Below are 16828 nucleotides of genomic sequence, written 5' to 3'. Positions count from 1 at the left end.
TGTTACTGGGCAGAATGCCCGCGCACATGTGTCTTTTGTATCCTCCGACACCACCAGACCGTTTGTCCCACCACACCGCCACCACAGAGCCAGTCAAACCCTTCTTTTCCCCTCAGTTACACTGTATAGCAGCAGGTTGCACTGCATCCAAATCCATCCCACCGCAGCTGTCTGCGGACATGCCTGCACGCATAGCGAGAGACATCAGAATGACAGTATCGGCAGTCCTCAGCACATGCCAATAGAATCTGCAGCCTTGTGCAAAATGCACCGATACTCGCATTGATGGACGACGTCTTCTCTCAAATGTTGCTTATGTCTTCCTCGTTGAGTGCAAGACAGCTGGCATCGTTGCTTGTTATACAATCCATTTACCAATATTTTCACCCCTCCAACACCAAATTCCCAGCACCGGATGTGTTATTCCGTGAACACATTTTGTTTTAGATACACGTAAGTGAAGTGCAGATTTGGAAATGTTCCCTCACCCCATTTTCTACGTTTCCATTTACTTGGAGAGCTGCTGTGGTGACTCATTTTGTTTTTTTTTGTATGTTTTTGTTTTTTGGTACTAATTTATGGCAGCTTTTCAGCTCTCGGAAAATGGGCGGCACAACAAAAACACACTCTTAAGGAAGGATTTCAACAGAAGGAGGATGTCATACCAGAACCAAAGGCTGTGACAGGAGGAATTACTTCACTTTTAATCCTGTAGAGTAGCAGACGTGAAGACATCCTCCGTGTGAGCATATTCCCGGGACTGATGATAATTATGCACGCAAGTGTTGCGTTCCAAAAAGAGAAATCTCATTTGAACGCCACAAGCTTTCCAAACCTCTGAATTCTGCAGTGTGAGCAACAGTTTAGAAAGATTAGGCAAGGTTTCTTTTATTTTGCTAACAATACCAGGAGGAGAAGAGACGCACTCATTCTACAAACACATTGCTTTAGATAGTGTGTAAAATGAGCATCACAAAATATGCTGCTCTGCTGCATCACACATTGTTAGTGTGTGTTTGTGAGGATGTGCGCACACCTGCTGACTGTGCCCAACTGTTTTGACATCAAAACAATACACTCTTAACATTCTCTGTGAGCCACAGTGCCGAACTGTTTTAGCCTTATTTATGACATGCAGTATGTGATTGACAGCGCAGACTTTCACGCAAGAAGATTTTAAAAAGAAGCAATGCATTCCTGTTGGTTTGAAAGCTTCTACTGAGATCATTCACCCTTGATTCTGAACGTTTGGTCGATTTTTGCATGTTGGGGTTATGACATTTTGCATGTTGCTATTTTAAAACAGTAGCTTCCCAAGCTTCGGTTTGTTGTGCTGAGTTTAAAAAAATAGTTTTATATTTTTTAAATGCTTTATACGCTATACTGTATATAATATTCTATATACTGATAATATGACACACTTTAATCTGGATTCTATGCATGGAAGGTGCAATATAAATAAATGTGGGGGTTATTATCATCATCATCATCATCATCATAAATTTAGGGGCGGAATCACATTCACTTGGGAGAAAACTGCAATGCATTTCTCCACATGCATATCTAAAGGGCCTTAGAATTTTTTTTTTTTTGTATTTGTAAATGTAAAAATTTGTATATATTTTTTCTTTATACTTTATATATTTTCATGTGAATTCTTTTTTTTTTTTTTTGGTTGCTTTCTTTCATATAATCAAATTTATTTTCAAAAATTCAATTTCCTACATTTGCACTAGGCTTGGCGTGAATAGATTTGGTGCAGAAAATGGTTTCCACACTTCCATGCCGTTTATTTATGCTTTTGGCTTGTTGTGAAACAGGGCTGTTGTTATCCACAGAAGAAGGAGCGCACATCTGCTAGTCTCTGACATTGTACTGCACTGATTTTGTAAGCCGTACACCTGCTTAGAAATGTGAAACGTTCTTCTCCTTTCAGAGTCATGCACACAAGTTCACGGCAAGCTTCATTTAGATGGACGGTGTGATCTCCCAGCTGAAGACTGTGAACAGAGTGTGAGAAGCCTCTGATCGATCAGGCATAGATTAACCTTGGCAGCTGTTTTAATTGGGGAGGGGGAATGATCTCCCTGACACACACACACCTCTCATCTCCCTCTTTTTTCACACATCCTCACCCTTCCCCCCGGCCATAACTTAGTGAGTTTTCTCTCCTCTCTCAGAGACGGTGCTCTATCCTCCTCTCCACTCTTCTTCATGGTGACATGTATAATGGCTGCTAGAATCCCATCCTTTCACACAAGCTTTCTTGGCTGCTCTAGTTTATGATAACCCTCTTCCTCTCTCATTGTTCTCATTGATAAAAAGCAGCTGCCCTCCGGTGTATATTATTTTAAAGCACTACACCACGAGAGACTGCATGTTGAAATGAGTTTCTAGCAACTACGTGATTGGTTTGTCTACTCTAAATGCAAAAATGCTGCAATATTGCACGATAACATGCAGGATATCAGGACATGATTTATTTACGAAGTTATGCAGAATGGGATTTTACGATGGGTTGGGGATGCGCTAAGATGTCAATAAAATGTCAGCCTGTTACACTTTGTCCTAACTAAGCACAATCAAAATACAGATAATAAAAACTTTATAGTGCGATTTAAAAACTCTGTTCTAATGGACTGTTATTGAACAGTTTTTTGTTTGCGTTCAGTGTGAACCAGTGTTGTTAACTATTAAAATGTTTTCATTATTTGAAAGGAAATTTAAATTAAATGGATATTAGATAAACTTAAACTTATAAATTAAAATGGTTACCTTGTACTGAAAACTGAAAATAAATAAGTTGAAGTTGAAGTACTTCTAAAACTAAGATAAAAAAACAAATATAAATAATTAAATTGAGAAAAGCACATAAAATTACTAAAACTTAAACTAAAAGTAAAATCTGGAAATATACAAATAAATGGTCATTCAAAATATTAGTAAATATTAGTATATAAATTAGTGTTTATTTTTATTTTTTATTTTTTATCATATTTAGTAAACCTTCCTCTGTTTTTGTTTAGTCAAGTTTTAGTCACCTAAATGCCTGGGCATTTTAGTCTAGTTTAAGTCAACGAAAACTTTGTCATATTTTCGTCATGCTGCAAAATGGTTAAATTGATCATCACAATTATTTTGCTGAAAATTATAATCGCAACGATTGTTCTCATGATGTCTTACATTTTGTCAGAATCATTGCATTTTCACCTATAAGCACAAATCAAAAGAATGTCGACTCGCACGCATGGTTTATTTTAACCTCATAGTTTACTGATTAATTATAGGCTATTTATCATATAAATTAAATCTCTACATTATGAAAACTGGTAAAACAAGAAACTTCTTTTTTACTAAACTTACATTTTAGTCTCGTCTTTTTTCGTCAACGATATTGCATGTTGAATTGATGGAGTCATAGTTATCGTTTAATGACATTGGTATCGTCTCGTCTTAGTCATGGAAAAAAGCTTGTTGACGAACATTTTTCATCATAGATTTTGGTAACGAAATGAATATAAATATAACACTGATGTGAACAAACAGATCCTGATTTATCAAATAACTCTCCCCGCAGCGAAGAGCAGTCAGTCACTCACTCATGTCGAAAGGGAAGAGGAAACAAAAGTGATCATCAGCCGAAAGGGAAGAGGAAACAAAAGTGATCATCAGCATCGCTAAGAATAGAGAATTGTAGAAACATATATTGTCGAGCTCCAGGGGACAGGGGACACGACCAATGAACAAACAGACAAATTGTTTGTCACTAAAAACAGTTTGATCACTGACTTGCCAAGGAACTGCCAAAATCACAAGCTCCCGTCTGATTGGCTAATATACAACGTTCATTCAGTCTCTTCCCGTCTCTTTCAGAGTAGGATGGAAAATAATCTAAAGTCTGCCTCAGCAAGGCTAGTCTAAATCGCCCTTAAAGTGATTCTGTCATCATTTGCTCACCATCTTTCCAAACCTGCATGACCTACATTCTTCTGTGGAACATAAAAGAATATATTAAAGTCATACAGGTTTGGAACGGCATGAGGGTGAGTAAATTATGACAATGTTAATTTGTGGGTGTTCTATTCCTTTAAGTGTGATTAAAAACAGCCTCCCATTGCTCATCCAATTAGATTTCAGAGCTTTTCGGCATTATTTGGGTCATTATAGCATGTGTGTGTTTGTTAGAGGTGCATATGTTGAGGGAGTTGTTAGGCACACAGACTGTGCGGAGGTGAGATGAGATTGCCAAGTGCCTATAGCGACAGGGCAGAAGATCTGCCTTCACCTCAGGTTGCTGCTGCTATATCATCATAAAGCTTTGAGCAGTTGCTTTTTTGTGTGTAGAAAATCATGTATTGAATATCTACCCCTGGGACTAACAAATGAAGAAAATTAGTATTGAATTTCTCTGCATGATGGAAAATTAAGGGGATAAATTGTTTTCGATCGCTAAGATGCTTGTTAAGACCAGAAACATAAGCAAGTGCTTAAATATAGACGAAAATGCTTGGCCAAGTGTGCAGTCCTGTTGTACATGCTTGCCATGCATTCTTGCATTACTGTGATAACAAACCTTAGTAGTCATATTACCTTCAAATATCTGTGGCATTAAACCAGTTATCATTGAAGTCCCTTTTAAGGCAAGTCATATTGGGCAGGTATCATTTAGTATTTCTATCTAACTGTTCCAAATGTGTACAAATAACCATCACATACACTGAGAATGCAGCACATGCTTTTTTCATGTTTTTAATTCTGATACATTTCAGTGTGCTAGAATTGATTTTGATAAGGCTTCTTGCCTAAGAGAATGTGAAAAGCACATATAAAGAGGAGACGTGTCACAGCGGCTGAACAGAAGGTGTTCTTCTCTATATGTCACACTGATTCAGCTGGAGGATCGTGACTGGTGGTGTTATTGATGGGGCCGTTGCCGTGGCACTGGTGCTGAGACAGAACGACTGTGTCTGATTCATGGCCGTGTCAGCACTCTCTCCGCCGGGGACCCCAGATGTGCTTCTCCCTGACAGGGGTCACGGAGTTCACGGTCACAGACGTGCAATCTGCTATGAGAAACCTGAGCCCGGCGCTTGCCCTACAGATGTCTAGACGCTCAACAGACCTGTCTACTGAGCGAGAACAGGAACACTTTCAATTTGAGACTCAAACAGCATCATGCAATGTCCTCACAAGTGAAGTTTTTTTATCCTGTGCTGACGTATTTCCGGAAAAATAGGACTCGTGGGGCCTTTAGGAGCTTGAATTAGTTCATGATTTTGCAAAGTAATTGTTCTTTTGAATAATTTGTATCTTATTATTTTAAAGAACCAATCTTTCTGACCTCCTAGTGTCATGTTAAATGATGGAGGATACAAGGTGCAAGTAACAGCAGTTTATTGGTAAATGAAGTGTATGGTAAAGTCCAAACAGTCTGGTGCAGGAATGGTCGCTCTGAGTGACGTCGACAGGCAACCCGATCGGTGATGTCAGAAGTGAAGAGAGAATCCACGAGAAATCCAGCATGAAGCAATAACCTCCAGAGGAACAGTAATCCCAGGGCCGAACGCAGAACAACAGGAACTAGAATCCAACATAGGCAAGGTGAGCGGGAATCAGGACAGGACACCGGGAACTCTCACAACGATCTGACAACACAAGACACCAAACATTGAACGTATATAGGCACGGCTGATAGACAGCAGCTGGCACAGATCATTAAGGTGATTGGCAATCACCTTCACACACACACACACACACTGACTTCACACAGTGAATTCATGAAACATGACACCTAGATGCTAAAGATGGAGTTAGGGGTTTGAATTATTATATTTTCTTCACATCTATTATCTTTTGTTAAAGGTGTCAAAATGAACCTTTTCATCACTTACACTTCCATTAAAGGGGTGGTATAATGCCCTTTTCACAAGATGTAAGATAAATCTCTTATGTCCCCAGAGTGTGTGTGTGTGTGAAGTTTTAGCACAAAATACCCCACAGATATTTTTATGTAGCATGTTAAAGTTGTCCCTTTTTGAGGGTTAGCAAAAAACGCACAATTTTGTGCCTGGCCCTTTAAATTCAAATGAGCTGTCTCAGAGGGCGGGGTTTCAATAGCTCTTGTGTGTTAGCAGCTGCGATTAGCTCATGCAGACACACTAAAATGACAGAAGCTGTTCTGCCTTTAATGTTAAAACAGAGTCAGACAAAGATGGAGAGACTCAAGAAGAAGTGACAACATGTAGAATGCAACAGGATGTCTCTGAATGGTTAGTTGATGAATTTATGTTGCTGGTGTGGAGTTAACTATCTTCAATTAGCATATTCTGTCATGATAATCTATGAATCACTCGTATAGGAACTGTTGTGAGATGCACACTTAGTGACTTTTTATTGCATGCGAAAAGGATGCTAAAGTTTGAGCTGACTCACAAATGTACTCTTATACAACAACTTTTCCTCTTCTCAACATGGACTGCGTGTCCCGGGGGCGGGGTTTATGTACATTTTAGGGTTGCTGATGTCACTAACCCGGGAGGAATGTCATGTAGTCCCTACCAGCCGTTTGTTGTAGTCCTTTTCTTTAAAAGAAAATATCTCCCTTTGCTTTGAACTTTGAGCATTGTAACTTTGCAGATGTTGTTTATGCTCAAACAGCAACATTTCACACTAGCTAAAGTTAGAAAAGTGAAATCGTGTTTTACCACCCCTTTAAGATTTTACACTCATGAAAACCTGACAATATCATCAAAATATTTTACTAAACTGTGACTTTCAGGCCTGGAAAAGTCATGCAAATGGATAACATATTTAAATGTCATGGACATTTCTATAGTGAATATACAACGTTTTCTAGTTTCTACTTTCTTTTCTTCCTTTCTTTTATTTATTTATTTCTTCCTTTCTTCTTTCCTTCTCTTCCTTTCGTTCCTTCCTTTCATTCCGTTCCTTCCTTTCGTTCATTCGTTCCTTTCGTTCATTTGTTCCATCCTTCTGTTCCTTTTGTTCTGTCATTCTATTCCTTTCTTTCCTTCCATTCATTCCTTCCTTTCTTTCATTCCTTTTTAATAAAATGAAATGTAAAAGCTGTTTTGAAATCAGTCCTACATGACTAGAGAAAACAGTATTTACATATATATTTACATATATTACCAACATTGTAACTATACAAAGCTGTTTGAAATATTTTTTATGTCTTAATTTTATCTCATCTTGCAAAGTTATTTTATTTTAATTTCATGCAGGTCAGGTAAATGTAGTGGTCAAAAGGTGTGTGAACTCTGCTCCATTCTTCCTATGTTTTTAATGTGACTTTGTTCAGTTCAGGTGTGGCATTCCTCCTGTAGCATTGCCAAATAAATAGGGTCTCTCTCTCTCTCTCTCTCTCTCTCTCTCTCTCTCTCTCACTCTCTCTCTCTCTCTCTCTCTCTCTCTCTCTCTCTCTCTCTCTCTCTCTCTCTCTCTCTCTCTCTCTCTCTCTCTCTCACTCTCTCTCTCACACACTCTCTCTCTCTCTCTCTCTCACACTCTCTCTCTCTCTCTCTCTCTCTCTCTCTCTCTCTCTCTCTCTCTCTCTCACACTCTCTCTCTCTCTCACACACTCTCTCTCTCTCTCTCTCTCTCTCTCTCTCTCTCTCTCTCTCTCTCTCTCTCTCTCTCTCTCTCTCTCTCTCTCTCTCTCTCTCTCTCTCTCTCTCTCTCTCTCTCTCTCTCTCTCTCTCTCTCTCTCAAACCCAGGGTTGTTTTTGCTGTTTTGTGCTGAAAATTGTAATGACCAACAAAAGGACCGGTTTCGGATCAGTGTGAAATGTCTCCGCCTCCACCTATGCGGAATCTACGGCCTGCGCTGTAACTCACTTATGCAAACGAGTCTGTTTTTGTCACCATTTCTCTTCTTTATTGAAAATCCAGTCGCCCTCCATGAGATTATTTGTCAGAGCGGTGTGAATTGCGGTGGGCTCAGACGGCCAAGAATTATACAGCAGTCGCCATGAATAAAAATTGAATAAAGAGGAACACTGAATCAGCCGTGAGAGGATTAGAGCCATCCATATGGAATGAGAAAGAAAGACACAGGGAAGAAAAAAGCAGGACAGGAAGTGAAAGTGGGAGAAGGGAGTAGGTTATCCAGAGAGGAAATGCCTTTTTGACTCAGTCGCTGCCAAACTGCTAACCGCCAGAAAGCGTCTTCCTGAAATGCGGAAAAGAGCATGAAAGGGCCTCTAAACAGCTACTGTTACAAAGACAAGAAAAGCCAAAAGTCAAACAGAAAAAACTCCATGTCACAGTGGAACTAGATATGCCTGTTATATTTGGAATCCTTCATCCCATTTATTATGATCGGCACACATTCCCACTGGTTATTTGCCCGTTCAAATATAGTAGTGCCATAATATTCCCTGCCCACAGTTTTTGCAGGTCAATGTTGCTTTAGTCTTCTCAGTCTTGTTAAAGTAAAAAAAAAATATATTATTTAGACACTAAACCATTCATTTTGATATTTAAACTTTTGTTCTGATAGTGTTGTAAATGTAAAATAGTTTATAGATTTAGTGTGAAGAATTATTTACTTTGTAAATGATTACACCAGTGATTCTCAAATTTTTTTACTCCAAATCCCTCTATTGTACACAAAAATATTAAAAAGCCCCATGAATCCAGTTCATGATTTACTTAATAATGATTAAGGGAAATTATTTTTCAAATATTTTGTACTCTACCTCAATATATATAACAAGTGGGCTAAAGTCATTATGAAATGAAAATTGACACCATTTTCTTTGTTAGTGCACATTAATAGTATTGTGGTGAACAATTAACCCTTGCAAGACAAGTTAATACACAGAAAAAAATGTCTGTCGTGGTAATCTTTAATGAAAATCTGAAAATTTGCTTCTTCTTTGGAATGGCGTTCCCTCTCTGATGACCTTAGTTTGACGGCTTGGGTTGAATATCGTTGCCCACTCCCCTCCAACCGTCAGTCTATTATGAGCGAGAGATGGAGAGGAGCTGAGCTAAAGTGAAACCCTGCCCTCTATTCAATATTCTGAAGTTTCACTTGGGAATAAGCCACAACACTGAAGTCAGTTGCAGCTTCCGGTTCACACAGACTTTAAACTGTTGCCTCATGTAATGACATTGGACATCATGTGAAACATTCATTTCCCTGTCCAATAGAACCACAGTTGATTTCTGCTTCCTGTGATTCAATGCAAGATTTATCAGCTTTACGATAATTGATTGTTGATAGCTAAAAGAAAACACGACATTTTTGGATGCTCTTGTTTACTGAATACAGGTGGAGCACTTTCCTGTTTGATTCTAGTGTGTTTGTTTGTTTATTTGTTTTTTTTCTCACAGATATTTCATTGCAATCCATTGTATATCTTCTTATGTATATTGTGTTCAATGCTTTTACTCTTTCAATCTCTGCAAAAACAGACATGCAAAGTCTCTGCAATGTATTTGTCATCTGCTGTCTTCATATTGCTCTATGAAATCTGTCCCGGTTTTTGCTGTGCAAGAGCAGCTTCTGCTGATATTTTGTCTGTCTCTTTTGCCATTTCTTTCTCCCTGTCTTTTCTCTCCCTCTCTCAATTTTCATGCTTTATTGCAATGACAAATCACCAGGCCCATACGAAATCCTTTTTTTTTTTTTTTTCGTATTTTCTGCATCGATTTTGAGGAAAATGTGGAATGGATCTGGTATGTGTTAAACTGAACTAACATGCGAGCGGCACGGTACTGTGTAGATGCAGTACTATGCCCTTATTGATATGTGAAAGCACATATAAATAAGCCATGATGTTTAATAAATAATGATTCAAGAGGCAAGGAATGTGTACAACTTTGTGAATGGCGTTCCAATTGAGTGGAAGTCTTTGGGCACAGATAGCTTGGAACACTTTATTGAGCTGCAATCCCGATGGAGAAAATTAATAGGGGAAAATTATTCTGGACTGCTGAAAAAGTGAGAAGTCAGTGTTGGGTAAAGTTACTTTTAAAAGCAATGCATTACAATATTGGGTTACTTCCTAAAACGTAAGTAATTGAGTTACATTTTCTCACCTGGGCCGGGCTTGCTTGTTGGTTTTTTAATAAATAAAAAACAAAGTTATATTTTCGGTTGATGTAAAGGCTCTTTTACACCAAAAGTGAAACCTCAAGGTGAAGGAAATTTGCTGAAAAACCTTTCAGCTCTTCTGCCATTCTGGATTGAAGAAGAATAGGATGCAGCAGAAAAAAGTTCAACACTCTTTTGCAATCACTCTTCAGCAATAAAAAAAAAAGTAGCACAAATGAGATGTTAATCTGAAGTCATTTTTGCTTATTGGTATGGTTGAATTGGATCATCGAAGGTCAGCAGTACAGACATTGGTTAATAAAATGAGACATAATACATACATATTTGTTTATTTTGTTTAATTTAACATTTAATTATTGCAGGTTTACGTAATATTCTTCGTTTTCATTTCACTGTTTTTCTATTCATTTTGAGGACTACTAAATTGTTTTTGTGCAAGTGAGATGAGTAAATGCATGCTCACATTTAGTGTAGAACTACAATAAGCATAATGTTTACGCCTCTGCACTTGCTCCCGAATACTCTCAAAGTGGGGGTGGGCCAGTCAATAAATAGGAAAACATAGTAACTTGCGTTACTTATTTGATAAAGTAAATTTAAAAGTAATGCGTTACTTTACTAATTACTTGAAAAAAGTAATCCGATTACTTAACTCTTGTTACTTGTAATGCATTCCCTCAAGACTGGTCACTGTTGTGCTTTTAATGCAGTTACAGATAATAACAGGGCAGAATGAAAAAAAAAATCTGTCTCTTCCTGTCTAGAAGCTATGCTCTGAGCTGTGCCATTGAGCTGATATCCAGCAGTGTGTCTGTGTACGATGTGTGCCTGTAAGAATTAAATTCCAGAACAGTATGTGCCAAAAACGCTGTAGTTGTGCTTGTGCTGGCCAGATTGAGTCCATCATTTTATTGTGCTGATGAGCTGTCTGCCAGCGGAGCTGTGAGCGAACAAGCATCTGCTCTTTTCCCTTAATTAATTTATTCATTAGCTTTGCCTCTTTTAACCTTAACCTTTACACAGTGAATGGCAAGAGTATTTTGAGAACCGAGAATGAGTTAGCTTGATGAAACTGTATTTAAATAATAGCGCAGGTAAAACAGTCGGATAAAGTCAATTTAGATATAGTGCAACTGGAGCTGTCACAATATAGAGATTTTGCTACAATATAGAGATTTTGCTACACTATTATCGTGGCCAAAAGAATAAATAATGCTATCTTTAAGACGCTTTTATTTAGTATTTTTCTCTTTTTTGGCCAATTAATCACACTCAAAACATGATTGTATCAGGAGGCAGAGAGAAGTGCACAAAGTGTACAAAAAGAGTGTTGATTGGCACCTGCTGCAAATCTTGTTTGCCTTGCATGTAATTTTTATCTCGTGGTTTTTTCATATTTGTCTGCTTGATCAGGGTCTTTGTGGGATTTGGTTCATTTTTTTGTTGTTAGGTGTAAGGACCTTTGAAAGAACTGAAATTTGTTTTAAATAATTTACTGGAAAATAATTATTAGACCGTTTGTCAGCCAATCAGAATCAAGCATTGAACAACCTGTGGTGGTATAAATTTATTTTATTAAATTGTAGCCTTTGCTCTTTGGTTTTATTTTGATTAATCATGCAGCCCTAATAACATTATGAGTGCAATGCAACAAGACCTCCCAAATAGATCAAAAATCATTTTTTGTAGCGTGACCATTCATGTGAATTTTTGCCAGTCTCTGAAAAGCCTGTATGTTTGTGTGTGTTGCTATGCGCTTGCTGTTGCCTATTTTTTGGTTGTTCTGAATGGCTGCAAGGCGTCGGAAAGCCCCACCTTCATGAAAGTTGGCGTCTGTAGACATGTCTTGGATCTGAAGTTAATAGTGGTTAAAGGCAGATTTCAGCCAAGTTGTGTTTGTCTGGAACAAGAATGTATGAATGTAGTTTGTCAGGCTCCCTCACTCCCTTCCCCTCCATCCTACAGTGAAAGCTGAATGTAGGCCAGAGAATTCCCTTTGAGTGGCTTTCGTTGTCCTTGCTGGTGGGGGGATTCAGGTAGTGATGTTGAGTCCTGTTGATGTAATGGCAGCATGAAAGTCTGCTTGCTCATGAGTGATACATATTAGAGTCTCCCTGGTGTCTCTGAGTCAGTAGTCTTTGAAATTGTCCCACACGGGCTTTGTATGATGAGTTGGATGCATATCTAAGATGTGACTGCCGGTCTGTTGGAAAAAACCATGTGTGGTACCCATAATCACAAGTCAATCACAATCCCTTCGGGGGGAAATTATTCATCATTCCAGTGCTTTCATACAATTGGTTTTCCAGGTGTCTCACATGAGTCTTGATTTAAAGGGCACCTATTATGCAAAATTCACTTTTACATGGTGTTTGAACATAAATGTGTGTTGGCAGTGTGTGAGCAAAACCACCCTAGAATGATAAAAATCCACCCAGTGTTTTTTTTACAATCTGAATAAATCATAAGCACTGTCTCAGAATGAGCTGTTCTAAGATTCGGCTCAATGTGACGTAGAATTGAGCAAGCCCCACCGACGTGGTTTGATTGACACTGTGGCTTTGGCATAGACCCCGCCCTCGGTGATCTGTTCACCATCCTCCAATTGTCTCAACGACAGCCGGTGTTCTGACGATTTGTGCTGCCTTGTCGAAAATGTCTCCTAAGAAACATAAGTGTTCTGTTGTGGGATGTAATAATGTACATAGCAATTTTCACTTACTTCCGACATCAGAGCCACTGAAACGCAGTGGATGGATTTTATTTACGAAGGAAAGGCGTCACTTAAACTTCTTAAAAAACGTTTCTTTGCGCAAATCATTTTCTGACTGACTGTTTTGTGAACGAGGGTCAATTCAAAGCAGGTCTTGCTTCAAAGTTAATCCTCAAGTGTGGATCGCTGCCTACTGTTCGCGATCCAACGTCACCTCCAGTAGAAGTAAGTGTATTTTATGATTTTTGAGCAAATAGTCATTTCAGGCGATGTCAGCCAATTCAACAACAAATGCGTCGAAAGTTGTTGTCGTCGTCGTAGGATGTCTGTGTATATAATTTAAACCTTGTTTGTATAGTGTGTAACCACACGTTTATAAATATTTTTTTTAAAGATATTGTATTAAAAACTGTGCATGTTTTCTGTAAAGACAAGACATCAAATTTGCTATGTTTATACAAAGGCCAGCACATCGACACGATGTAGAACGAGGGACATTGGCGTGCAGACAGAAACATCACATAAATGTAATTTCGTTTGTACGTTGCAAACGTTATCACAGTATTTGTGTTTGTAGTTTCAAAAAATTGCGCCAACGTTATCACAGTTTGTGTGTGTGTGTGTGTGTCTGTGTGTGTGTTGCACATCCATAATTGCAAAGGGGGCGCAATTAAAACTCTATAAGTACATACATGTATCAAATAACCATTCTGAGACGTCCTGGTCCATTCTCATTTGTGTTTCTTCTGCCGGAGTCTCTTCATCATCTGGGTCTGATTCCGGTTCAAACATGTACGGCTGAATGCCATACAAAACAGCGGGTCTCTCACTCTCAGCCATTCTACTTCTACGTACCGACTGTTTATTGCCATAGGTATGCAAGTTACGCCCTCATCCAAAGGCTGGGCGGGGATATGCAGCTCATTTACATTTAAGGTGGTACACACCAAAACAGCTCTTTTTAAAACAGAACCCAAAAATGACATTTTCAAATGGTTATTATAAATGAACTATGGGGTATTTTGTGCTGAAACTTCACAAATACATTCTGGGGACACCCGAGACCAATATTACATCTTGTAAAAAGGGGCATAATGGGTGCCCTTTAAAGTATTTTCCCCTCTCTCTTTTGAATTTTAATGTAAGAATTTTGTTTTGCTCTTTGCACAAACTGGTCATGATGTACTTCTGTTTAAGAAAACTATTAAATGTATAGTTCAACCAAAAATGAAAATTCTTTCATAATTTACTCACCCTCACCAAACCTGTATGACTTTCGTTCATCTTCCAAATGCAAATTAAGACACTTTTAATATTCTCTCATAATCTCTAATTTGTGTGCATAAATTGAAAGTTCACGTAACCAAAACTTTGATGATTTAAAACGTTCATAAAAACATAGAAGTAATCTATATTAAGTGAGCGGTTTAATCCAAGTCTTCTGAAGAGACATGATCAAAAACAGTTAATCAAAATAATGTTTTCAAAATACTGTGTGTGTGTGCGTGTGCGTGTGCGTAGATAGGAATGGCATAATGAAATGAGTAAATGATGAATCCCTTTCAAATCTCCATGGCATTTGTGTTAATTGTTTTCTTAGTATAACAGAAAAGTGAGACAATAGAGCTTGTGAGGTTGTTATAAAAAGTCTCAAGTTATAATATCAGCCATGGGGGAGGGACATTCTCTCTCTAGAGAGCATTTGATTGGACAGAAATCTGTATAGTGCAGGATGAGTCATTAGTATTTTTGTGAATGTTAAGGAATATATTAACATAGATGGTTTCAAATTTAACTTAAAAAAGGAACTAACCCAGTTGCCTTCAATTTTTAAGTTAATTGAAATTGAAAGATTGAGTTAATACAATGAGGAGATTGGTTAAATCATCAGAAACTCAAAATATGATGTTACTGAACCACATAAATTATCTAAGTTGATTTGACAAAGAAAAAAATTCTGATTATACAAATCATGGAAAAAAATTACAGTGTGGACTAAAAACCACACAGTTTTAGTTTCATATGGTTTAGTGTTTTTCCTCTGTGTGTGCTTTTAACCCATAACTTTGAAAGCATATCTAAGTGCTGCCTCTTTAATATTATACAGCGCTCACTCAAATAGAAAAGAGAAAGTGAGGAAAGGCACAAATTTAGGCAAGTCAGACTTTATTGCAGGAAGGTTGTGACTGCATACTGTTGCCAGGCATCATGAGTGGGAGTTGGTGAAATCACAGAAGAGTTCTGGTTACCCAGGGAAACTGCATCTGTCCTGATGATCGTCTCTAAGAATGTGAAGGACAGAAGATCAGATCCATGTGTGAAGTGAGGACAAACACGAAGCTACAAAGAGAAACAAAGTCTTTCCATGAAGGTCTTCTTTTGTTGCACATAACATGGCAAAAGAAGAATTTTATCTGTGATCAAATACATGCAGTCCTGGTGAGCATAAAAACATTGAAAACATCAAGTAATCTTATTTAGCTTAAAATTTTGTCCAGTAGTATATGAAAATATGTAGACGTGAGAAAGGAAGGAGAGCTCTCATAATAGGGCTGGAGGGAGACATACAGGAAGTACAACAGGATTGTTGGTATAGTCTGGAAGAGGGAGGGACACTCAGACATTCTGCCTCCGAGGTAAATGCCGACGGCTCCAAGACATGTAAACAGTGTCTATGTATGCATGAGAATGAGAGACTGTTTTTATGTCTATACCTATAAATGCCTGCGTTTTATCCTCTGAGCACTAAACGAGTGTGGCTATATATGAGTGTGTGTGTGTGTGTGTGAGAGATCACTTTCCAGAAGCCAACACCAGCATGCAGACTGACGCAATGCTGTGGTTTAAATCTCATATTTATTGATCTGTCTTGAGAAACCCAAACCATTCTGAGCCATGCCGTTCTAGCTGCTGCAGTGGACCTGGGAGGGTCCAGCTCAAAAAATATGCCTAGAAGTGTGGATTTGCATGCATATTGTGTTTGTCTTTTTGTTTTCCCATACATCCGCATTCATTGCGTTGAAGATAAACACAGATAAATTCCACATTTCCTGCTGTATTCTCCATGCATCAAATGTATGTATGCAGGCACAACATTTTAAGCTCAATTCAATCTGAAGTTCCATTTGATTATCAGCATTTGTGTGGTCGGTTTTGTTTTAAAGAGACTGTCCTGCCATTTTAAGTGTTTGTTCTCTTTCTCTCGGCTTGAAACTGAAGTCCATAGCTGTGGTTTTATCATTCCCACTCATCTTTCTCTCTCTTTAGCTCTTTTGTGTGTCAGAGGCTTTCTTGCCTCGAAGCTCTCACTCTAGTATGCAAGGACATGTCTGTGTCTGAAGCCGAGTGAGAAAATGGAGAAAGTGAAAAGAATCAAAAGCTAAAGAAAACGAGTGCTGGGTTTAATTGGATTTTGGGCGGCAGGAGTCTGGATGGCTCACGTACATGACAGACCAGAACATTTTCAGACTTCCCATTTCTACCTGATTTTTTTTTTTTTTTTTTTTTTTTTTTGGTTTAAACAGAAGTTAGTAGAATTTCGTCTTGGTGGGTGGACTGTTAGTGTTTAACAAAACTGGTGGACAGATTTGTGTGTGTTCAGGATTTACCAAATCGCATTGTTAGAGCAGATCTTCATGAAGTTACTGCACATTATTCCTGGAACGGAAGGATTAAAGGAATGTTTTACGACTGGGATAAACATGCATAAACACACTAGAAAGTATAGTCACTTGACCAAAGTATACACTACCATGATTTTTTAAAATGTATTATTATTAATAATAATTCAATTTAAATAAAACTTTTTTTTCCAACAAAGGCACATAGATTAAAAGTGATTCCATTCAAAGAAATGGTGTTCATCAAAGATTCCTGAAAAATATGTATCATAGTTCCACATAAATATCGAACATAAAGAAATGTTTCTTGAGCAGTAAATCAGAATATTAGAATGATTTCTGAAGGATCATGTGACACTGAAAACTGGAGTAAAGACATCTTTACATCACAGGAATAAATTACATTTTAAA

General features: G+C 38.0%; 1 protein-coding gene across 2 annotated transcripts in view; it reads left to right on the top strand.

The window, feature by feature from the left end:
* The window catches only part of bmpr2b (bone morphogenetic protein receptor, type II b (serine/threonine kinase)), a 75632-nt gene that overhangs the window by 38721 nt on the left and 20083 nt on the right, over positions 1-16828 (top strand). The window contains exon 1 of one of the 2 annotated variants that reach the window (XM_077217117.1): positions 6144-6269. The exons of the other annotated variant lie outside the window; for it this stretch is intronic. Within the exon in view, the coding sequence (XP_077073232.1) occupies positions 6257-6269 (13 nt within the window). The 5' untranslated portion in view covers positions 6144-6256. Of the gene's footprint in view, positions 1-6143; positions 6270-16828 lie in introns of those variants that run through there. 2 annotated transcript variants of the gene reach the window in all.

Source organism: Siphateles boraxobius, unplaced genomic scaffold (assembly GCF_051911475.1).
Source record: "Siphateles boraxobius isolate OS27281-9 unplaced genomic scaffold, OSU_SipBor_1 7, whole genome shotgun sequence".
Taxonomy (NCBI): domain Eukaryota; kingdom Metazoa; phylum Chordata; class Actinopteri; order Cypriniformes; family Leuciscidae; genus Siphateles; species Siphateles boraxobius.
This window is presented reverse-complemented; position numbering and strand designations above follow the sequence as displayed.